The sequence below is a fragment of the Chrysoperla carnea genome, chromosome 1 (genome assembly GCF_905475395.1).
Source record: "Chrysoperla carnea chromosome 1, inChrCarn1.1, whole genome shotgun sequence".
In the NCBI taxonomy this organism is placed as follows: Eukaryota; Metazoa; Arthropoda; class Insecta; order Neuroptera; family Chrysopidae; genus Chrysoperla; species Chrysoperla carnea.
The window spans coordinates 71,425,166-71,449,703 of record NC_058337.1 but is presented as its reverse complement, the minus strand read 5'-3'; the positions used below and the strand labels follow the sequence as shown (position 1 = coordinate 71,449,703).

The 24,538-nt window shown below is 29.1% G+C and overlaps 2 protein-coding genes across 2 annotated transcripts; one reads left to right on the top strand and one right to left on the bottom strand.

The window, feature by feature from the left end:
* Positions 1-3,562: 3,562 nt before the first annotated feature.
* Positions 3,563-15,219, bottom strand: LOC123304002 (clathrin interactor 1). Its single transcript, XM_044886324.1, has 4 exons — positions 15,056-15,219; positions 14,595-14,796; positions 8,774-9,902; positions 3,563-4,005 (listed from the first exon to the last, which is right to left on the bottom strand). The coding sequence occupies exons 1-4, from the start codon at positions 15,103-15,105 to the stop codon at positions 3,578-3,580; spliced, it is 1,809 nt and encodes a 602-aa protein (XP_044742259.1). The 5' UTR covers positions 15,106-15,219; the 3' UTR covers positions 3,563-3,577.
* A 2,443-nt stretch (positions 15,220-17,662) lies between these two features.
* LOC123302575 (cysteine desulfurase, mitochondrial) lies at positions 17,663-20,496 on the top strand. The gene is made up of 5 exons (XM_044885555.1): positions 17,663-17,893; positions 17,954-18,030; positions 18,108-18,362; positions 18,437-18,652; positions 19,627-20,496. Exons 1-5 carry the CDS (start codon positions 17,800-17,802, stop codon positions 20,320-20,322), a joined length of 1,338 nt encoding a protein of 445 aa, XP_044741490.1. The 5' UTR covers positions 17,663-17,799; the 3' UTR covers positions 20,323-20,496.
* The last annotated feature ends 4,042 nt before the right edge of the window (positions 20,497-24,538 follow it).

Here is a 24,538-nt window from a genome sequence, read left to right as displayed (position 1 = left end):
AGAGGAGAATGGTGGACAGATAAAATTTATAATTGTAAAATGTCATTTGTTAAATTAATAATTGAAATATGAGGGATTCGCGAAAGCGTAAGCAAAATCCCCCAGACGTGCAAAATTCGATCTTTCAGGTGAAAATTACAAATTGGACAATTTAGGCAAGGAAGTTGCTGTCCCTCCCTGCCTCCGTGATTGTTCAACACCATCATGTTTTGAATCTGTAGCGCACAATATTTTAGTGAATGTGATAAATTATACGATCGGTGTTGTCACAGGCAAGCATCTGACAGAAAACGAAGAAGCTAAAAGTAAAAAAGCTCACACTCGTTCTTGACATTTTTTATCGAGATTATTATAAATTCCAAAACCCTCTATCGAGTGAGTGACTGAATGCAACATAATCTACCACTTAACTTAATGAAATTAGCCCATTGGGGCATTTCTATACACTATTTTTTGCATAGTACACAGATATATTAATCTCTTGGCCACCGACTTGCTGTAAATGTTGTATCTAGGTTTGTCCTAGAAGCACCAATAGAGACAAAACAGCACAATTCCATGTTCTGTGTTCAATCCAATAAATAATGCAGCAATACTTACACAGAATAAGAACATAAGATAATGGATCTACAAAGTGTATAATTTGTTATGAGGAGAAAGTTAAATTCTTTGTGATTTAAATTTGTTGTTGTGCTAAATTTGTTTATTTAATTTCTCTGACACCTCAAATATGATTAGCTGTTGCTATAATGTTTTAAAAAACTACCTCTAACTACGAACGCCATACAGAATAATTTTTTTGAATTATAAATTTGATTTACATCCAAGCAGAAAATGGGAAGTGGTCTCATATTTGATATGTGTTCTCGAGTTTAGAACTAAGTAGATATTGTTATAACTATAAATCGAAAGTTGATATAATATATCGAAGTAGTTTTTCAGAAATGCATTTTGGATGTAAATTATATTTAGTGAGGATTAAATAATTATTATATTTTACCCATTTTTCAATAATTAAAAAATATATTTAAAAAAATTTCATGTCTTTTAAATAATTATTGTTTATGGAATGTTCCTTATTTGATAACAAGAAATTATCGCAATTATTACAGAAAAAGGTCGTTTATGAAAAATGTAGCTAGATTTATGATGAAACTTATTCGAGGTTTAGCCATAAGGTGATAGGAAAATAATACTACACCAGTAAATAATATTTCGAAATAAAAGAACACGGGCGCGAGAAGTACACGTAGAATGATTGTGTATTAATATTTTTAATGAAATAATTGCGATAACTCATTAATATTTTTGAGAATAATACAACAACTTTTGTGCTTACGAAAGAAAACGAAAATAATTTTATTTTAAAAAAATTATCCGTTTGAATAAATCCGTAATGTATGAATCCCCGCCTTGGTAGTAAACGTTTTATGTTTAGGGTTAAATAATATGTATATAGAAATTAAATTTCTGTTTAATAAACTTTGGCATAAAAGAAAAAATTATAAATATTTTATTTTTATCGGATTTTTTTATAAAACAAAAATATATTTTTTTAATAGAAAAAAGACTAGCTGCTCTTCTCAAAATATTTTTAGATTATTTTGCAAATTTCGTAAAAGCCATAACCGAAATTGAAAAGTTTAACTATAGCTATCATTTCGTATAAAACATTTATAGAATAGACTTTTCTGGTATATTCAATACGAATAAAGTATTATCATTAATTATTTAAAAAAAGTAAAATTTTGTATGGTTTTTAAAAATTTTAATATTATTCTTATTTGCAACCGCCGCAAAACTTAGGTGGGTAAAAATACACGTCGTAATAAAATTTTAAAATGTGGAATTTGCAAAATAATCAAAATAAATTTATCATTAAAAAAATTATGTGCAAATTAAAACAATCACCCAGCACCCCAAAAATGAGCGTTTTATAATCTAATTAAACTATATTTTACACCCATAGCCTAAGAGACGATCGTTCAAAAATTACGTAACAGATACAGGTGTAGAAATTGTCTTTCATGATGATCGTTTATGGTTAAATGAAGCCACGGCTAAGGATTCAAGCTCAAAATACTAGATAAACTTGTCTTATTACATCTTATTCTAAATTAAAACTTAGCTTCTTCACTTTTAAAGATAATATTATGATGGTGTTAAAAGGTTTAGCAGAGCCGTTACACGTATTTTTGGTATTCTAAAGTATTGTTGTCAGATTATAAACAGATGTTAAATCCCTATAAACTGAAATTAACGGCATGTACACCAACCAATTTTGAACCTATAATCCATTCTCTTAGAATTTTGAACAACCATCTTTCTGACTTAATATTTAATTTTTTTTAATATTGAAAATTATTTCTATTCCGCATGTAAAAATTGATTCGTGAATCAATTCAATTAGTACTGACGTGTGATGGAAGAACTATATACTATATATTATCTTCATAGACTTCTTCTTATTATAAATATTTTCTTCTCAATAACAAAAAACTTTTTTTTTTTTTTTTGAGCATAAGAATATCTCAATGAAAAGTACAAAGTATATAAATCGATTTTTTTTTTAATAAAAGTCCCCTGTCTCTATTGTATTTTGATTTACAATCAAAGCCAAGTTTACATTCGTAAAAATTAAAAATAATAGAAAGTAATACGGAACGATTTTTCGCATGTGTATAAATTTTTATAATTAAAAATTTTATATTTATTGCACTAACATACTAATGTACACGAGGCTTTATATGGAAAAATATTTACACAAAATAAAAACTTTTTTTCTTCCAGCTTTGATATGAAATATAAATACTTTGCACTTTATAATTAGGCTATAAAATAAAAGATACAAAATTGCCCATACGAATTTTTTAAAAAAATCGATTTAAATTCACAAATCTCTATGAATAAACGTTTCCACCTAAAATTGAAACACTAGTGAATTAAATCGCCGATCAATCTCGATTTACTTTCACCCAAACTGAAAATCTGTATAATGCTTAAATAAAATTTATTCGGTTTATTATATGGAAGGATATTATTTTTGATACATAAAAGGCATCATAGAATCACCTTTCTTTTTCAGTAAAGCTTTTTGATTTTCTATTACGAAAAGTGTGAGTTCAAATTCAAAAACCCGATATCAGAGAGACCACCCTACAGTAATGTTATTGTCTTTACAAGAATCGATTTTTTTTACAACTATACATACCATGAAGCTATTGAAAGGAGTATTACAACCTTAAGATTTTACATTCTACGTTACACGAAATTACACTTTCTGTTACATAGTTTTTAAGGGGAAATAAAAGCACCTTTTAACGTAGTGGCCTGCAAAGTTCGAAATGTCTGTTTGTGCTGATTCGTTGTTTCAATTTTGGTGGAAACTCTTACTATCTCCTGTATATTCATTTATATATTTATCTGATTGTATTTACAAAATAAAATTCAACAAACTCACCTAGACATAAAAAGTAGATAAAATCCATTTTAATCAAGAAAAAAAAAATTTTTATAATAAAATAAATTAAAAATATTCCCTCTTTCTGAAGGAATAAAATTAAAAAACATCAGAATATCATTTAAATGCTTGAAAATGCATTTGTTGATTTAACTGTGTTTGTTGCATTTGATTAAACCCTGTTGGATACAATCCAGGAATAATATTTTGTTGTTGTGGTACACCAACACCCATAAATTGTTGTTGCGCTATTACTGGTGCTTGAAACGTTGGTAATGAACGAGGTTGATTTATTGGTGATGTTGGATTACTTGTTGCCAATTGATTCATTGTTGGCGCTTGACTATTTGCATTTTTGTTACGATTATTTGATAATGATAAATTATCGATATTAATATTCAAATCTTTCCATGTTGAGCCAACGGACGTGAAATTTGTATTTGTTGGTACATTTGCATTAAATTTTTCTGTTGATATTTGTTGTGGATTTAATGTGGAAGACATTGGCTGCAATGGTTCTAAACTAGGTGCTTGATGTATAAGGCCTGTTATCAATAATTACAAATCAAAATTTTTTTATTTTTCTTAAATACATTTTATTAATATTTACATTTAAAACATTTCATGTCCTAAGAATTTCCAGTGAAAAATAGTTTTGGTAATCTAGATTGATTATTACCTAATGCTAGATTTGATAAAGTTGACAAAACTTATAATCTAAGAAATATCTGTGGATAAGATATTACAATAAAAGCTTCTGATTAGGTAAATATAATTTACGTATGGACAAATTCGGAGTCAAAATTTTTAACATTTCAATTTGACCCGAAATAGGTGTAAAGAAACTACTATAAAAAAAAGTCGATCACAGTAATCGTTGAAAAACTTAATAACTAGTATTTAATATGTATTTACATTTTTGATGTGCTTTCATGTATTTTATACAGTAGCTAACATTCTAAATGAAATATAACGCCACCATCCTAAGTTTCGGATAACTTAGTTTTGAAATTTTGGCTTTCAAACTGTCAAACCCTTTAGTTCTTGAGAAATTTACAACTTTTTTCACTTATCTAAAAAATGAAATTTACAAAATTTAAAAAAACCGCGACAAATGTTTCGAGTACGGAACCCTAGACTCTCACTTGAAACATAGCTAGGAACACTCTCCATTAAATTATCTTTAAAACAAAATAATCAAAATCAAAATCGGTTCATCCGTTTAGAGCTGCGATGCCACCGACAGGCAGACAGACCCACACAGCGGTCAAACTTATAACATCCTTATTTTTGGTTTCGGTGACTGAGATTTGGACTTAGTTATATAAAACAGCCCTATATTTTTTGATTGTATGTTACAAAAGCTTCGATTTCATGTACATTAATGTATTAAATTCTTAGGCTGGCAGTCAAACTAACTTCAAAAACTCGTGACTGCCAGCCAATTTGCCACTACGGTAATTGCTGATAGGCAACCTTATATAACATAATTTGCTAAATTGTTATCTACATTTTAACGTACTAGTAGACCAATGCAGAATTCAGAAGTAGATTCATTACACCAATTTTGTACCAAATTTAAATGTTAAAAAATGTGGCATAGAATTTGTCTGTAAGTATACTCACCTAAACAGAAACGTTTATTCATTGTGTCTTATCCATAGATATTCCGGCAGTGGGTGGTTACACTATTATATCAATCATTAAAAAACATGTCATCCGCGTAAACAAAAAGCTATAACCAAGTAAATTTCTTCTATTAAGAATTAGTACACATTTGGATAATACAGGGATATAAAGAATTAAATTTTTAAGAAGAAATTTCTTAGAAGTTTTTTATCCGGTGTATTACTGATGAGCAAATTTTTAATTTTTTACTACACTTATTATGTAGCAACGTGCACAAAGGGCAGATGCACAATACTGTTGTTTACAGGAAAATTCTCAAAAATAAGTGATCGTTAACAATTTATATTATCAATTTAGACAAGATAAAATGTGAAAACTATTTTCTATGTAACGATTTTATTTTCATTGAAAAACGATTGCGTCAATAACATCCTAACTAAATTCATCAATTGTGCAGCTAACATACGGCATTCGGTGTTTGTATCCCCAGTAATAGAATCCCCTAAATTACTTAACCATAAATTCAATTCCATAAAATATTCAGAAAAATCATTCATAATTAAATACGTAGGAATTGTTACGACCGTAGCACCGATCAACTGTAAAATCGCGTAACGTACTTTGGGCTCGCGATGAAATCGTATTATCCAAATTATATTGAAAATTTCCTTAGCCATTTTTGGAACTAAGGGACAATTAACACTTTCAAGTATAATTATCGATAGAGTTTTTAAGAAGTGTATTAGCAAAATAAAATCGCTATCGTAACGGGGTTGTTGAGCGAACAAGACAAATTGATTAGACCGGAAACCATAAATTAGCGGATAGAAAAAATGCGAGACAACATTTGAAAATTGATTTAATTTTTTAATTTGTAATTTGGGTTTTGAAAAAAACCGTCGAGTGTTTAGCGAAATTCTATCACGTATAATTTTTTCAAAATCTGATACTTGTTTTTTTCGATTCGAAGGTTTATCTTCAGAGGCAGTTGTTTGAACTGCTGGAGTTAGCTTTGATAGTAATTTGGCACCTTCGGTGATACAATCTAGCATGTAAACACGTTGCATGATTGTATATTTTCCAATTTCAGTATGGAATTGTTTTGCCAAATATTCAGTCGACTCTTTTGGAATTATAACAATAATTGATACTGATGCATTAAATATTAATTGTTCAAAATTTTCGACAAAAAACCGTTGATCCAAAGTAATTAATATTTCAAGAATATCAACTCCAATGGTTGGATCATCATTAGGTAATTGATTTACGATAATTTTCTCAGCATTTTTTACACTTAGCTCAAATAATTCACCGTTATTAACTTCTAACAATCCTTCAATTAAATCGCGTAAATAAACGGGAGCAATTGTTTTCAATATTTTAGTATCGTTTTCCATGCTATACGGTTCAAGGTCATCGTCTGAATCTACCTCATCGTTGACAGTAATGATATTCGATTGTATTTGTTTATCAATAACTTCATTTTTAAATTCTGTTTCGATTTGTTTTTTGAATTCTTTATTTGAAGAAGGTATTTTTACTCTTGTATAATCACTATTATCCGAAAATGTTATCATACTTTGTAAAATATTTTCAAAATTTTCTCGCGTTTTATCATTTGCAGTAAAAGTATATAAATTATTAAATTTCTGAACTAATTGCTTCGATTCGAATGTCTCATAATCGAATTCCAATTTTGGAACATTCTCATCAATTTTAAATAATTCAGTCAAGTTTGTAGCAACAATCATACCACATGTACGAATCACATAATTAGGACTATCTAAATGAGATGTCATACCGTTCATAACTTTTGTTAAAATAATATTCCGTTCATCTTTTTCCGGAGTAAAAGTACTCGAAAATCGTTTTGCACAATAAATAATCGCAGTTGTTAAATAAATATGTTGTTCATTACTTGTTAAATTAATAGCTAATTTATCTGCCCATACGTTTAATAACTTGGTAAATAATTCGAAAAATGTTGCTCGATTTATCTCTAATACCGAAGACCAATTATATAACATCTGTTCGTAATTTTCATTACGATAAGATAAAAAAGGGATTTTCTTATAGAAAATGTAATTCCAATCGCGTAATTCTAATAAATCGGATGTGAAAAGTACGGAAATTATTTGAAGATTTTGTATGTTTGTTAAAATTAAAATAGACATTTTCTCAATCGATAATCGATTTAAATTTCTTAACAGATTTTGTATGACAAATAAACGTTTTTCATACAATTCTTCTGTATTATCTTGCAACATTATCTCTAAAATATGAATAGCTTGTAAAAGTGTATCAAATTTCATACCAGAATTACAAATTGAGATAATTTTATTTAATAATCCTCCGATTGGGATGAAGTTAACATAAATATTTTGCATGTTTAAAATTGCATTTGAAATAAATTCGATTGAGGCAAATAAATTATAAATTAGAACTCGTGAAAAATGTTCAACTGAAAAGAATTGTGGTAAATTTTTTCCGAAAATATTTGCTAAACGATTAGGTATTGACGTTAAATTTTGCAAAAATTCTAACCACGATAAATTTTCATTAAATGTCACATACGTGATTGATTTAAAAATTCCACCACTCTTTAAAAATTTTTCTAATAATTGTGTAACAATATTTAAATTAAATTTTTCAGGTTGTTTTAAGCAATTCGTAAGCACTAACAACGATTGATGAAAAAATAAAAATGAATTATCTATAATAAATAATCGTTCAATTGCCTGATCTAATAATCCATTTTCATTAAATGGCCAATAATCGTTAAATTTTAACAAAAGTTCTGATAATAATCGCGCATATACACGTTGTTCTTCATCACCAAATTCTTTTAATTCTGTACTTAATTCATCGATTCCCAGTAAAATTTGTACAGTTGTTGGACGATTAGATGGTAAATCGTTTATTAAAGACTTTAATAGTTCATTGATATACTGCTGGTCTTGAGTTGATTGTATTCGTTCAAGTTTTATTAAATTTTCCAATATTATTAACGATTTTTCGTTTATTGACTTTGATTTCTTTGTTGGCACTGAAAGGGGAAATCCTTATAAGATTTTCCCGTTTCAATGAATTTTTTACGGGAATATTTAATTTATTTCATATATAAAGATTGATTCACTAAGTTTCATTTCTGGTGTTTTGCAGAAGATCTGTAAATTTTTCATTATCAAACTTTTACAATTAAATTCGCATATCAAATGTTCGAAATATAAAAAAATAAATTCGTTTCAATTTTTTCAACTTTTTTCTTTTTACTTTCAACAAAATTTAAAAAAAGTGGTGCATGCTTCCTTCTTTTTAGAATAAAATAAAAAAGTTTTAAAACTGGACAATAAATGAAAATAAATGATTAAGAAACTGAAAGTTAGAAACAAACTGATAACAAAAAGACTTAACTTTCAAATTAAAAATATTATGAATAAACAAACTTAATTTTTTCTTCTCGCTATTTCGTTCGCGAACCAATTGTGAATTTATACTGCTAAGCATAGTGGAACAGCTAAAGATTAACATTTATTTTCATAATAAATGATAAAACATAAAATAGGTTTCATTGTTCCACAGAAAATTTCAAAGGTTTGGCATAAGTATCCGTACATTAAATAACAACCACCTTATATGAATCAATCTTTATATGATTAATAATGTAATATAAAAAAAACTTACCGGTGCTAAATCCATCATCTAATAAATTATTAGTGGGTTGTGCCAAAACATTCTGATTCGATATTCCAATCGACTGTTGTTGTAATGAAAGCGAATCAAATCCTGAAGACATATCAGATAATAAATCAGAATTATTTACTCCACTGGATATCGCTGTAGGCGTTGTTGATACATTGGATTTAGGCATTGAGTCAAATAAATTGATGTTACTAGATTCATCTTTATTTGCACTACCACTGAATGCAGATGAAAAATCAGCAAATTCATCTTTTGCTTCATTTATTGATGATTGTACATCTGAAGCGGGTTGTGCGGTACCAAATGCTGCTGTAAAATCTCCAAATTCGTTTGGAGTAGTTTCACCAGCACGTGGATCAAAATCATCTACAACAGGACTTGCGCATTTACTAAATAAATCATCGTCTTCTAGTAAATTGCTACTGTTATTGTTTATTGAAGTAATATTTGTTTCATGTGTATTGGTCCCACGCCCAAATGTAGCCGCTGCTCCTAAATCAATTTTTTTAATTGGTTTTCCTGGTGTTTTTGATGGCGATGCTCCACTAGCTCGCGTTACATTTGAATTTAAATTAATATTCACTTTTTTATTATCTGTGGATGATATACTACCAGTATCAGTTTTATCTTTAATGCGATTCGTTGTGAAACTACCATTTTTATTTGTTTCGGTATCTGAATCTTCAATTTCACCATCATATTCATCTTGGAAACTACGCTCTTTCTGTTTGTAATTATCATTATTGCTATTCCCACCATCCCAATCACGGTCTGAGAACTGTCCACGTTGTGTGCTACTAAACCACGTTGGTTTTTCATCAAATCCCCCGGTAGTGCCACCAAAACGCATACCCATTGCATCAGAGCTCATTCCAATGTACTTATCTTTATTCTTTTTAGCTTTTTTACGTTCTTCACGTAATTTATCATCGTCTTGGATAAAATCAATTAAGTCTCGCACTTTATGTCGAACATTGATACCTTGATCCTTGCCAAATTCATCGACAAATGTGTAATTTTCGAGCGAACGTAAATCGTATATATGTTCCCGAGATGATGTGACCACTCGTTCTGAACCATTTCGAACCAAATAGTTTAGTAAAAGTAATGCCTGAAAATAAATTTTATCGATTGAGAATTAATTATAGAAAATGTGTACAGTTTGTCTATTACTATTATTGTGATAAAACAAAATTGAAATAAGAAAAATAGAGCATATCTCTAATATGCTGCTACCGAATTTGTCCTTCGAATCAGGATAAAGCTGAAAGATGGCCAAGATTTATATTCAATGAAATCTTTTAGAAATTAGATACAAGTGTTTAGTAAATCGTCTATATATATTTCGGACATGTTTCCAGCATCCGGTTTTGACCGGAAGAGACTTATTCAAATCTCCGCTCGTAAAGAAATGGGAATTTAAAATCAGAAAGTTGTTCATTATAAAATAACTATGAAAGAAACTATTTTTTTCGGCAAACGAATCTATTTAATAAAAATCGATCGCCTTTAAATTGTAAGAATGTTTTTATATTCTAAATATTTTATGAATAGAAGTATAATTTTTTAATTTAAAATGTTCACGGTATTTTATAGATTAATCAAACTTATTTCGCCCACCGCTCACTTACAAAATAAAACAAACCCACTCTCCAACATCCGCACCCGCTCGCACGTTTTCTCTTATAATCAGGAAGGATTCCTGGATTTACGCTCGTAGTCTGTTTCAAAAATTGTCTCCGCGAAGCCTCTATTCATGAGTAACGGTTTCCTTCTCCTACCACATATTGCATAAATTCTCAAGCACCGCTTTTCTTTACCTACTACATTTACTAATGTCTATTTGTGTAGTCTATTTTTGTAGATATTCCGACGGAGGTCCCTTCAAATTTTGAATACTTCTATCTGTTTGATAAGTCCAAACCTGCCTAAATTGGATGTTTAAATAATGTTATACATTAATAAAGTATCACTGCCATCTATTGATCGAAATAACTCATATGAGGGACTAAAAACAAATGTACATACATCTGTAAATTATTTTAAAATTATGATAAAATCTTTAAAAAATTAATGAGATGTTTCTAACAAGAAAAATTAGATGTTTTAAAAAAAAAAAATTTTGGAAAACGGTTGACCCTGCAGGTCATCCCTGTAACTTCCCGCTAAGTATTGACTGGATTATTTTTTTCGACAACGATATAATACGAACAAACAAACCGATTACGGCCGACTTGGTGGCGATCGATGTAGTTTTTACACGTTGAGAGCTGATTAGTTTTTGAAATCGATCGGTAGTTCTCTGAGCTCAAAAATGAAGATGTTCGATGCTTTTGAGCTTCTAGCTCAAAAATTTCATAGACGTTTGATAAAACACTATTTTTTAAATTTTCAAATTGCGATAACTTTAGAATGAATAAACCGATTTTCACGCGGTTGGTGACATTCGACGCAGTTTTTGAAGCTTCATGAAGAATCTTTAAGTTTCAATTGATAGAACAAAAAATTTTGAGGTTATTCCGAAAAAACGCTTTTTTGGGTTTTCTTTCGTCAACGATAACTCACGAACGAATCAACCGATTTTGACCGGACTGGTGGTGATCGACGTGTTTTTTTGATGTTGAGAGCTGATTAGTTTTTGGAATTGATCGATACACCCGTTTAAAAGTTATTAAAAAAAAACACCACAAAATTTTTTTTTGCAGTTTTTTGAGATTTCTCGAAATCTATACAAATAGGCTTCAAAATCTAAGTTTGGTCAAACCCTTTCGTAAGGCACCAACCGCGATCAAATCGGACAAGCCGTTCAAAAGTTATGAGAGGTTTACATACATCCACACACACACACACACACACACACACACACTCATACATACATACAGCCATACAGACACTCTCGCGGAAGTAGTCAGGGAAGCTTCCTGACACCTTAAAACGTCGAGATCTGATGAAAACTCAATTTTGGCAAAACGGGGTGAAAACAATAACTTCCCTATTTTCTTAGCGGGAAGTTAAAAAAGTGAGTATAAAAGTCCAAAATTATGTATTCAAATATCAGTATTTAAATTTTTAATTTAATAAAAAGTGCAAACATTAAAAAAAAGATGATATCGTATAAAGATTGTTAGTTATTGATTCATTATTTGTTAGTTATTGTTACTAATAAATGTTATCCGAGAACATTTTTAAGATCTCAGCCACGGTAGTAAAAAAATAAACCTTTTATCTGGACGCTCAGCTGATCTTTTTCATTGAATAAAAAAATTATAGAACGATTATAGAATGCGTTGATATATTTAATTATTTTGTATGATCGTTAAAAGCGTACTTTTGACAGCTGTGATTATTCTCCTGTGTTGTTGATTTTTGAAATTTTTGATAAGTGTTTTTCGTGTAAAATGGATTGAACAGACTGTCATTCTTGATGTGAGCTTTGTTGCCGAAATTCCCAGTTTAGCCATTCAAATTTCCCCCCAGTTTATTTATTTCCCGTTCCTTTTTACTTTTTGTTTTTTTTAGAAAATTTATGTAAAATAACATTTAATGAATTACATTCAGCTACACACCAATATTTTTTATTCGAAGGTATTTTATTTGATATTAAAAAAAAAATATTTGGTTGCCAAAATAAATCAAAAATAATATATCAAAATATAGCCAACCTAAATTATTTAATCGTAGACAATTACTATAAATAGCATATCATTAACAACCATAATTATGGGGAAACATTACATCTGTATAATATTCTTTGTCAAGTGACTTGTAAAAAGGTTCCAATTAAAATCGGAGATAGTTTCTTTCTTAGCAGGATTGTCGAATAACTAAACAGAATAAATACAAAAAAGTAAAACACATATTATTCTACCATATGACTACATCTGTAGCCACTGTAAAATTTAACACTTTAGTTTCTCTCAATATACTAACTATAATGCTGAATACCCGTCAATTTCAAGCGTCTACAGTAGATCGTTATTTCTTCAAACGCTTCCTTTAAAATATACAGCCCCCACAAGTTAGCGTATTATTTATACCATGTATATGAAATATATCAAGGTATACTAAGTTTAGTCCCAAGTTTGTAACGCTTAAAAATATTGACGCTACGAACAAAATTTTGGTATAGGTGTTCATAAAATCACCTAATTAGTCCATTTTGAGTTGTCTGACCACCTGCCTGTTTGTCAACACGATAGCTCAAAAACGAAAAAAGATATCAAGCATAGCGTGCTTAGGACATAAAAAGTGAGGTCGAGTTCGTAAATGAGCAACGTAGGTCAATTGGGTATTGGGCCTACGGACAGGTTTAAAAAGAATTCATTCAATCAAATGAAAGTATCCATCTTGTAAACCGTTAGAAAGAATACAAAAGTTAAAATGTATCATTATAAAAATATAAACAACTTTTGTTTGAAACATTTTTTCATAAATATAACTGTTTACCCGTGAGAATATCATGAGATGGGAATATCAGTTAAGTGTGTGAGACATGTATGCATGTAATTCTGCCTATCTTTCTTTACTTATATGACGTCTTTACATGGTATTTCAACAATTAACTCAGTCAATTGTTTGTTTTCACTTGTTTAACCATAATTTAAGTAAAAATTAAAATTTTTTTATGAAAACAACTATGTTTTATTAGCAAGTACAGTAGAATCTCGATAAGTTAAAGTCCAAGGGAAACAAAAAATATTTTAAGTTATAGAGGTTTTTAGTTATCAAGGGTCTATGTTATTGAATGCATCAGAAGGATGGGTTCAATAAAATACTGAAAATTAAATACATATGTAATCATATTTATTCACATTACTTACATTACATAAAAATAAAACAACAACTAAAGGTTTAGTCTACTTATAAAAATCTGTGATTTTCTTTTGTTTTAAAAAATTCACTGTTTCTAAATCGATTTGATTTTCAATGACAAATAGAGAGGAGAATACATTATCTTCTATGTTGCTACACTGCTCTATAAATGATATAAGCAATAAAGCAAGCAATAAATATCGAAACCATTTGTTTTGACACTCTTTCAAAATGACTCATTCACACAATTTTATGTTATAGAGGTTGTGGAAACATTTCTTTTAGTTACTGAGGGCCTAACAGAAATTATTTATTTAAGTTATAGAGGTTGCGTATTTTAAGCTATAGAGGTTTTGGGCTCTGATGGGAAGGGAACGTAGTATTTTTTGAAGTAACTAAGGTTTTTATGTTACCGAGGTTTAACTTATCGAGATTCTACTATATTATACCAGCAACACACAAACGTGTCCCACATATGAAGACACTTTTGATGTGATAAATTTATGCAAAGAATATCGACACCATCTTTATTATGTTTCCCTTATGATTTTGTTCACAATTATTTCAAATTAAAATATAAATTTGTAAAATTTTAATAATTATTGAGCTAAATCACGCATAAAGTAAACATAAAAAAGTTGTTATCATTATTTTTTGCCGAAATTGAGTACTAAGTAATTAGTTTTATTTCAAAAGCTGGCATGATTAGATGTCAAATATGCGAACGAAATACATACTTGTTAATAAAACAATATGAGGATAATCGTGAAAAAATTCTGTGCACCATTCATACACAAAAAAAAAAAAAAAAAAAAACCGAGGATAATTTGTAAAAAAAAAATAATAATAATAATAAAGTAAAATGGATAAATTTATAAATATATTTTGAATAAAGAAAAAACAATTTTGTATAATTATATATTTGGTGAATAATCCAAGGGGTTGATTTTTTAAGAGGCACTTTTTACGAATAAAATTTAAAAAAATTTACCTTATAAGTTCGCCTCCAATGTTGCTTATTATCTTGTAACATTCGTTTCCAAAGCATTGACATCACTTCTGGAAATTGTTCGTATGTGAATGTTGCATGTGCCAATTCTTGCATTTGTTGCCCAGTCGGACCCCAGGCTTCATCATTTGTTGCTTCACGTACTTTTGCTTCAATTTCCGTATAATTCATAACAACATTGGTTCTGCAAAGTGAACCGTGACAATATAATTGGGTTGGGTCATTATTGCATTACGACCAAAAAAAACCTTTTTTTATTTTAACCATGAAAATTATTCAAAATATAATGGAAAAATTTGCAAAATTTGCACAAACAAAATTAATACAAATGTTTCAGTTCGATAAGCATTTCTGAGAATTTTAGATACCATATTTACACAAGTTTACACAATTTCGTAGTGTCAAATTATTTGGTAATTATTTGTAAAATATTTAGTACTTACACTTTATCCGCTAATTCTCGAACTTTCCACATACTAAATAAATTATCCATTTTGTATGATTTGTGATTTTTTTAAAACTAAAATAATGATTTTGGAAATTGGTTTCTTTTAAATGTATAGAGACATTTAAGTGCTTTTGCACTTAACAGGTTGATTGTGAGCTGCTGATTTGGCTTTTATCATAGATGATGAATAACATCAGTGATGGACTGTAGAGATTTGTCTTGTTTATATTTGACATTCCGTTAGATTTTGCCAATTGTATACACAAAAGTACACAATTTAATATGAATGACTGTGTAAATTTGTGATACAGGGTTTGGAACCGTACGATAATTATCGTACATATGCAATAATTTCATACCAACGCTCGATGAACGATAGTCTATATCATCGTATATCGTACATTTATTTCTGAGAAAATAAAAAATTTTGACATAAATTTAAAACGTTTACTTTGATTTATTTATTCATTAAAGGAGTTATTTTGATAAGTACGATAATTCTGCTTTATGTACGATTCTTTTACGCTACAGGTACGATAAGTTCCTCACTTCAAGTTGTGAATACTCTTGTGATAACATAAAAATCACTAATAATTAATCACGGACATCAAGTTCACCATGTTAGTCTTTTAAAAACCAAGTACCTGGATGACCGAGCTTTGCTCTATATTTTTATACCATGTATATATGAAATATACATAGTATTATAAGTTTAGTCCCAAGTTTGTAACGTCTAAAAATATTGATGCTACAAAAAAAAATTGGTATAGGTGTTCATAAAATCACCTAATTAATCCATTTCCGGTTGTCCGTCCGTCCGCCCGTCCGTCTGTGGTCACGATTACTCAAAAACGAAAAGAGATATCAAGCTGAAATTTTTACAGCGTGCTTAGGACGTAAAAAGTGAGGTCAAGTTCGTAAATGAGCAATATGGGTCAATTGGGTCATGGGTCCGTAGTACCCATCTTGTAAACCGTTAGAGATAGAATAAAAGTTTAAATGTAAAAAATGTTCCTTACAAAAAAATAAACAACTTTTGTTTGAAACATTTTTTTGTAAAGATTATTGTTTACCCGTGACAGCGCAAATTAGTTCAGAACATAATTGATATGTTATATATATATAACACATAGTATCAATTATTTGCATAGCAACAACATTGTTTATTTCAAACATATACGTCACTTATAAGATTGTATTATTTGTTTGTGGATCCGTCTGTGGACACGATAACTCAAAAACGAAAAAAGATATCGAGCTGAAATTTTTACAGCGTACTCAGCACGTAAAAAGTGAGATCAAGTTCGTAAATGAGCATCATAGGTCAATTGGGACTTGGGACCGTAGGACCCATCTTGTAAACCGTTAGAGATAGAACAAAAGTTTAAATGTAAAAAATGTTCCTTATCAAAAATTAAACAACTTTAGTTTGAAACATTTTTTCGTAGACATCACTGTTTACCCGTGAGGGCGACAATTAGGGCGGAAATTTTATAATATGTACTATACTTGATTATCAGTTATGTATGTGTCACATGTTGGTATATGTAATGTGATAAAGAAATCAACACTGACTATACATGGTATTTCAACAATTAACTCAGTCAATTGTTTGTTTTCACTTGTTTGATTTAAAAATACACAAATTTTATCACTAATATAAAAACCGTTTAAATAGTCTCCACACAAATACCAATTTGAATGTCCCGGTACTTCATTTGGTACCTACGATAAACACCAATAGATGTCAGGAAGAGTCATATATTGCAGTTTGTTCCAGTTTTTCCTGAAAACACTGATAAAAGGACGTTTTTCAGAAATGGAACCTAGCTAGATCGTCCCAAAAAACCTCTGTAATTTATTCTGTCGCGAAACAGAAAAAAAAATCTTATATATTTAAACGAGCAATTATATATATATAATTGCTCGTTTAAATACTCCGGGAAAGGCAAAAATTTCAAAAATTACTTATTTTGACGTGAAAAGAAAAACCCCAAAGTTTCGCTGCCCATCATCCATACACATTGCGTAATTTTATTCTACTAGTATGGTATGTAATATAAAACATTGTAAACAACACTTCCATTAAATATATCATGGAGGTTAGAGAGAAGGAGAACGATCGCTACGCGCTAAAGCATTAGCGCGTCTGTCCTTGAAAATTTGTAGAATTTATAGTTCATTTTTCAGCCACCAGCCGCGCTGTCGTCGGTAAGTAGTATCTGCGAAGTTAGCTGTTTATGAGTACAAGTAGATGAAGTTAGTACCATTCAAATTTATAAAGTAGTATAGATAAATTTACAAAGTAGAATAGATAATTTATAATTTATTCATAAGTAAATAATAATAATAATTAATAATAATTTCATTATATGCTTTTTTTTCCTTTGAATGATATTATACACACGTATATTAAACGTTGATAGATCATTTGAAATTAGCGCACAACAGCCCGCTTTTAATGAGACAACTTAGCGATCCCAGCGAGCTAACAATATTAGTTATTTTTTCTATCCCTAGATAGAACCTTTCTCAGCATTAAAATCTGTGCGAGTCTACTTTTATATAACGTCTGTGGATGATAGTAATTATACCACTAAACAAATGTTTTTGTCAAGTTTTGAAGTTTTGGTATGATTGTCATGTGTAATTTTAATGGTATAATTAGAATAATTAACATAATAACGATATATTAATTTTATTAAAAGTTAAAACAGCAATATTTAAACGATACTGAAAATGTTGAAGAACGTGCGTCAAATTATTTTTAGTTTACAAGGAAGGAGTAATATTTACAAACGATATGTACATACATCGCGTTTTTTAAATAATGGTAAAATATGATCCTAGAAAACCATTGAGAAAATAATTAATATTATGTAATAATTTCTAGAAACCAAAAATGAAAGACACAAGAAAGAATTTGAAGGTCGACCGATATACTTTGATGCACAGGCTACAACACCTATGGTAAAGGCCAAATACCCTATAAATATGTAATGATCCCAAAAAAATAAATATATCTGTATACCGTATTTTCTTATTAGGATCCACGTGTTTTGGATGCAATGATGCCATATTTAACAAATTATTATGGAAATCCACATTCACGGACTCATGCATACGGTTGGGAAAGTGAGGAAGCTGTGGAAAAAGCACGCAAACAAATTGCCAGTTTAATTGGTGCGGATCCAAGAGAAATTATTTTTACCAGCGGAGCTACAGAATGTAACAATATTGCGGTGAAAGGAGTAGCAAAATTTTATGCATCTAAGAAAAAGCATATTGTAACAACCCAAACGGTAAATTTTATTTAAATTAAATTTATTTTCTAGATTACCAACAAGTTCAATTTTAACTTGGATTTTAATTTTAGGAACATAAATGCGTCTTAGATTCATGTCGTGCTTTGGAAGGAGAAGGTTTTAAAATCACATATTTACCTGTTGGGCCAAATGGTATTATTTCAATGGAAGATTTAGATAAAGCTACAACGCCCGATACTAGTTTAGTTTCAGTTATGGCTGTGAATAATGAAATTGGTGTAAAACAACCAATTCAAGAAATTGGTAAACTTTGCAAATCAAAAAAGGTAATAACAATTTTCCAGTTTCTATGCTTATTCATAATTAATTTCAATAAATTTTGAGTTCCAGTTCAAACATGAAATGAAGTATTTTTAATATAGAAAGTATGTATATCTCGAGATATACATACCAAAAGTAATTCCCTAACTTCATATTTAAGAAAACACAACTATATTCGTCTTAAATAAAATAATCTTAATAGAATATCAAAATCGCTAGATTATCTTTAGCTAAAATAATATGTTTTAAATTTCTTTACTATTAAGATCTTAAAGAATTATACACTTTTTTACAACTAAACAAACAATTGACTGAGTTAATTATTGAAATACCATGTATAGACAGTGCTGATTACTCACATTACACATACATATATTTCACACATACGTAACTGATATATCCACATATAATACATACTATATAATTTACGCCTAATTTGCTCCCCCGCGAGTAAACAGTGATGTTTACGAAAAAATGTTTCAAACAAAAGTTGTTTATTTTTTTATAAGTAAGATTTTTTACATTTAAACTTTTGTTTTATCTCTAACGGTTTACAAGATGGGTCCTACAGACCCATAGGTCAAGACTCAATTGACTTATGTTGCTCATTTACGAACTTGACCTTACTTTTTACGTCCTGAGTACGCTGTAAAAATTCCAGCTTGATACCTTTTTTCGTTTTTGAGTTATCGTGTTGGCAGACAGACAGACGGTCAGACAACCGAAAATGGATTAATTAGGTGATTTTATAAACACATATCATTTTGTTCATAGCATTAATATTTTTAAGCGTTACAAACTTGGACTAAACTTAGTATACCTTGCATATTACATATATGTATGGTATAAAAAGTGTCAAACACATTTTTGAAAATTCACCCTTTACAAAAATTGTTTAATGTTTGAACTAAAATAAGTGTTATGGAGATACTATTTCAACACTTGATTTAAACAAATTATTATGTTCGAATTTTTATAGATATTTTTCCACACCGATGCCGCACAAGCAGTGGGAAAAATCCCCATTAATGTTGAAAAAATGAATATTGATCTAATGTCAATATCAGGCCATAAATTGTATGGCCCCAAAGGTGTTGGGGCACTATATGTTCGTCGTCGACCTCGAGTACGAATAACTCCAATTCAATCGGGTGGAGGACAAGAACGTGGTATCCGTTCTGGTACAGTACCAACCCCTCTAACTGTTGGAATGGGAACAGCATGTGAAATTGCCCAAGAAGAAATGGCATACGATCATAAATGGATGGAATTACTATCTAATCGTTTACTCGATAAAATTTATTCAAATTTAACGCATGTAATACGTAATGGAGATCCAAAGGAAACATATCCTGGTTGTATCAATTTGTCGTTTGCATATGTTGAAGGTGAATCGTTACTGATGGCACTAAAAGATGTTGCGCTGAGTAGTGGGTCTGCTTGCACATCTGCATCACTCGAACCGTCGTATGTGCTCCGTGCAATTGGTAGCGATGAAGATTTAGCACACAGTTCAATACGATTTGGTATTGGACGTTTTACAACAATCGATGAGGTGGATTATACAGTAGATAAATGTATAGAGCACGTACAACGTTTACGTGAGATATCACCTTTATGGGAAATGGTACAGGAGGGTATTGATTTAAAAACAATACAATGGTCCCAACATTAAAAATGTTATTAAAATATTTTAGAAAAATTTGTTTTTTTCCTATACCGAATTTTTATATATTAAGATATTTTTTTTAAATATTATGTTTAAATTAAGCTATGGCATTTTAATTTTCTGAAATTCCTTTTCAACTGTAAATAATTTCGTTTTTATATCAATTGAACACCTAATAATGTAAGCAATTGAAGTTTATTCTCCCACCCAAAAATTTATTCCAATAAACCCAAAAAGAAACCACATTTTCTAGAGGAGGGGGGAAGATTGTAAACATTTCAACGTAATAAAAATTTGATTAGATAGAACAAACACAAAAAAAAAAAAAAAATTGAAGGTAGTACGAGCGCTAAGGCAAGTTTAGACTTGTGGTTGAAATTATTTGTACTTTACTTTTAACTTTGATGATGAATTTTGTTTTAACTTCATGAATGTAGATGAAAAATAAGAATAAAATTTTTCGATATCTGCCTTGGTTTTCGAAATATCGAAAGCTAAATAATTAAAAAAAAAATTCTATTTTCGATATTTTAAAAATTACTTCAGATATTGAAAAATTTTATTGTTACTTTTCGCCTTATATTCACCATTAAAATTGAAAACTATATATTTTTTTTAATTGATGTCCCCACTACCGTGCTCACACATCCTTAATTAGTTGGGCACAACGATTTTTTTTTTTCAATATAATTTTTTAAGGTTTTATCGTTAGTTTAAATAGTTTGTTTTTTTTTTTTTTAATTTCCACTGGGTTTGGAGAAATCTATGAACACATCACACATCTATCATTTTTCTATAAGACCAATGTTAAATATACCTTTGAAGACATTTATTTATTTAAATAATCGGGTAACCCACCCCCCTCAAATTTTCAGAGTTGATTTAGACTTAGTCCAACTTCATATAAAAAATCAAGCCTTTTATCCAAAATTACCCTGGCGCTCGTACATCCTTAAAGAAAATTGTTTAAATATTAAATAACGAATGGTTGTATTTATATTTATGCTAATGGTTGAAACTTTTTTATCAATCCACCGACGGCTAAAATAATGTCCTATAATCTATATAATTAAATAATGTGATTCTAAATATGTACTTTCTATTTTTTTTAAATTCCAACGTTAAAACTTTCAACCAAAAAAATAATAGAATTTTTATTGTTTATACATAAATTTCTATTATAAGCGGCTTTGTCCTGACTGATAGAGAATCGACGTAGAGATTTTTCTACTAAAATTAAAAAGATCGAGACAGGAAGCTTGAATGTTTTAAAGTAGAAAAATGAACTATTTTCGACAAAAATCAGCTTTTAAATATTCCCAGTACTGAATCAAGTAAAATTGGTTTATCTATACCCTGATATTAACGGGCTCTTTCCCCTTCCGAGAAAAGTAGTCAATAACTTAAAGCAGAAATGTTAGTTTCGCGAACAAAACCGCGGCGGGGGATGTTAGTGATGTATAGAGGAAGCTGGGGCACTAACTGTCAGTTATTTTCAAAAAACTAAACAAAAGATGAAGTAACGTTACATCATCTGTGAACTAAACATTGAAATATGTGTTCTGAGTTAAGAAAAGAAAAACCAAAATGATTGACCTTTTCATTGTTGTAATATAATAATGCAAAGCAAACTTAAAAAAATTTATTTTTGAACAGAAATGTCTCTAGTTAGAGTATTGAAAATAAATAACTATATGTTAACATAATTTTAAACTCATTGCACACTTTATATTGTATTTAAATATAAACAGTTAAATAGTACAGTGCATACAATCCAAAAAAATTTTGACAATATTGTAAGAAGACAAACAACTTAAGTATAATGTCTAGAAATTTCTAGCAGTCTAAAAACTGACTTCAATAATAATTATAAACATAAATTTGTCAATAATACAGTACAAATTAATCACTAATCCGGTGCTATAAAAAACCAAAGGATGTCAGATTACTTCATTGTATAGAAAAGTTCATATTAAGTATCACCACTGGCACGAAAATAATATTTTTTGTTAATTTTTTATGAAATATGATTGCCGGTGTATCCCGGTTTATTGAATTGTCGGATTAATGAGATTGTACTGTAATTATAATTCCACTTCAGACAATAATAATTTTAAACAGTTCATCAAACATTAATATCCAAGAATATGTAAGGTATTAAAACAGGTAATTCCGTCAATTGTTATTTGCACTTGATTTTTTTTTTTTAGTTTTCTCTATCAATTTTTTTGGCAAGTTAAATATTTAGATTATATAAAAGCGATTCTAATGACCTTATAATTAAATAGGAAAATTGTGTAATTCCATTTTATTAAAAAATCATTAAAAGTAATAAAATAATCTAATTTCATGGAGGTACCAAAAAATGAAATTTGAAAAATTTATATAAATATAAATAATATGTTGAAATATATCGAATAAAATTTGCGTATGGTTACTAAAATTGTGTCATTTCAAATCTTTAATTTAAACAACAGTTATTGAAAAAAATCTGGTTGTGAACGCCCCATAGATAGTAAATATTATTGGAATCATTCACAACCTTTTCTGTATGTATAATCGAATTCTTCCACATGTACCTGTATTTCAAGCGGAAATCACTAAAAAAAATTGACCAAAAATGCATTAACAATTGGTTGAATCCAACCGAAGTGATGAAGACTGTGTCTTCAAATAGTACTCCTTTGGCTTTTCGTTAAAATGTTTCGAATAAAAGTTTTTAGTAAATTTTTAAATTTTGCTCTATCTTTAACTCTTTTATAAATAGTTTTGCATTGTCTTTCACAGATTATTCAAGAAAAGTTCAGGGAGGTGCATCTCCGCCATCTGCATATGCATTAGGGTGGGTTAATATGAAAACGTTCATATCTTTCCATTAATTGAATGTACATCAATTGAATGCAATCTTAATTAACTCATATTTTTGTAGGAAATTGAACGCTCTTTAAAAGGCGGCTCTTACACTTTTTACTAATCTAACCATTTAAAAAATGTTGAAGGACAAAATTTGAAGAAGTAAGAAAAATTATTTTTTTCCCTTAAATTTATAACTTGTTAATTAATAAACCTCATAAAATAAGCAATATGTATTTTTGTAGAATATTAACTGATCTATACAAAAATGGTCTCTTTTATTTAATAGAGATTACTTTAGTGTTTGATTACTTAAGGTAGTTCCTCCGCGACCGTCCAGTCAAAAAGTTTTGGACTAATACTATCATTCAGTGCATTAACTGTGCTATGACTATTATACATATACCATATATTATTTTCAAAAGACTGTAGTTCCTCACTACTGATTCTAGTGTACATATAAACACACACACTATGACATATGCCTTTAACATTAGTCTTCATATCTTTTCCACAAAAATCATCGCTAAAACGAGTTATTTATTTAAGTTTTTTATCGAAACTATATGGTAAATAATTTTTATTTTTATTTATATATTTTCTAAATATAGTATTCTACATTATATTAGTTTTTCATAGAGATGGTGGACGTCATTCATTGGTAAATAAATATAATATTTGTAAATTTGTGTATTTTTATACACTTCTCCCATGTACACGTACAAATTGCGTCACTTTTAATTGCTAATATCTCATGTATGGCATGGTAAATCATCTTCTAATTTTAACAGCAAGTGTATTATGAATTAAATATTTTATATTCTGAGTTTTGAGAAATTCTTGGAATATCACTTTCGTGTAGGTACTACCTTAAATATTCTTTGACATTTTTATCGGCACGGTGGAAAATGTTTTGAGATATTCTATTAAAGAAATTAACTATAGCCAATTGTGCCAAACACCTTTCCTGATTGATCATTTGAATATATTATGTGAATAATTTATTAATTCCCTATTAATTTACATTTTCCAAATTAAATGTTTATTTTTAGAATAAGCTTGTATTACATGATACCTGTTGAGAAAATAAATTAAAAAATAAATTTATCTATACTGTTAATGATGCAATATAATATTTTTATCTAATTATTTTCCTCAAAAGTTATGCTAATCAACAATATATTTAAAATTACCACTGTTTTATATAATAAACACGTAAACCAATCAAATAACGCCATTTGTATTTTCATCACAAATCGCTATATTGATTGGTCGACATAAGCATAACATTGTTACGTGCTTCACATTGATTGGTAAAATATCATTCTAGAAAATAAATTCTAATGAATAAATTTTTGAGTATGCTTCT

What these genes read in the sequence shown, in the direction of transcription:
- LOC123304002 (XM_044886324.1), bottom strand. Translation starts at nt 15,105, where the DNA reads ATGGATAATTTATTTAGTATGTGGAAAGTTCGAGAATTAGCGGATAAA. An exon ending in ATTGGAGGCGAACTTATAAG is followed by an intron (nt 9,903 to 14,594) that starts GTAAATTTTTTT and finishes ATTTATTTTCAG; the next exon opens with GCATTACTTTTACTAAACTA. An exon ending in AGATGATGGATTTAGCACCG is followed by an intron (nt 4,006 to 8,773) that starts GTAAGTTTTTTT and finishes TATTGATAACAG; the next exon opens with GCCTTATACATCAAGCACCT.
- LOC123302575 (XM_044885555.1), top strand. Translation starts at nt 17,800, where the DNA reads ATGTTGAAGAACGTGCGTCAAATTATTTTTAGTTTACAAGGAAGGAGT. An exon ending in ATCGCGTTTTTTAAATAATG is followed by an intron (nt 17,894 to 17,953) that starts GTAAAATATGAT and finishes AATAATTTCTAG; the next exon opens with AAACCAAAAATGAAAGACAC. An exon ending in ATATTGTAACAACCCAAACG is followed by an intron (nt 18,363 to 18,436) that starts GTAAATTTTATT and finishes TTTTAATTTTAG; the next exon opens with GAACATAAATGCGTCTTAGA.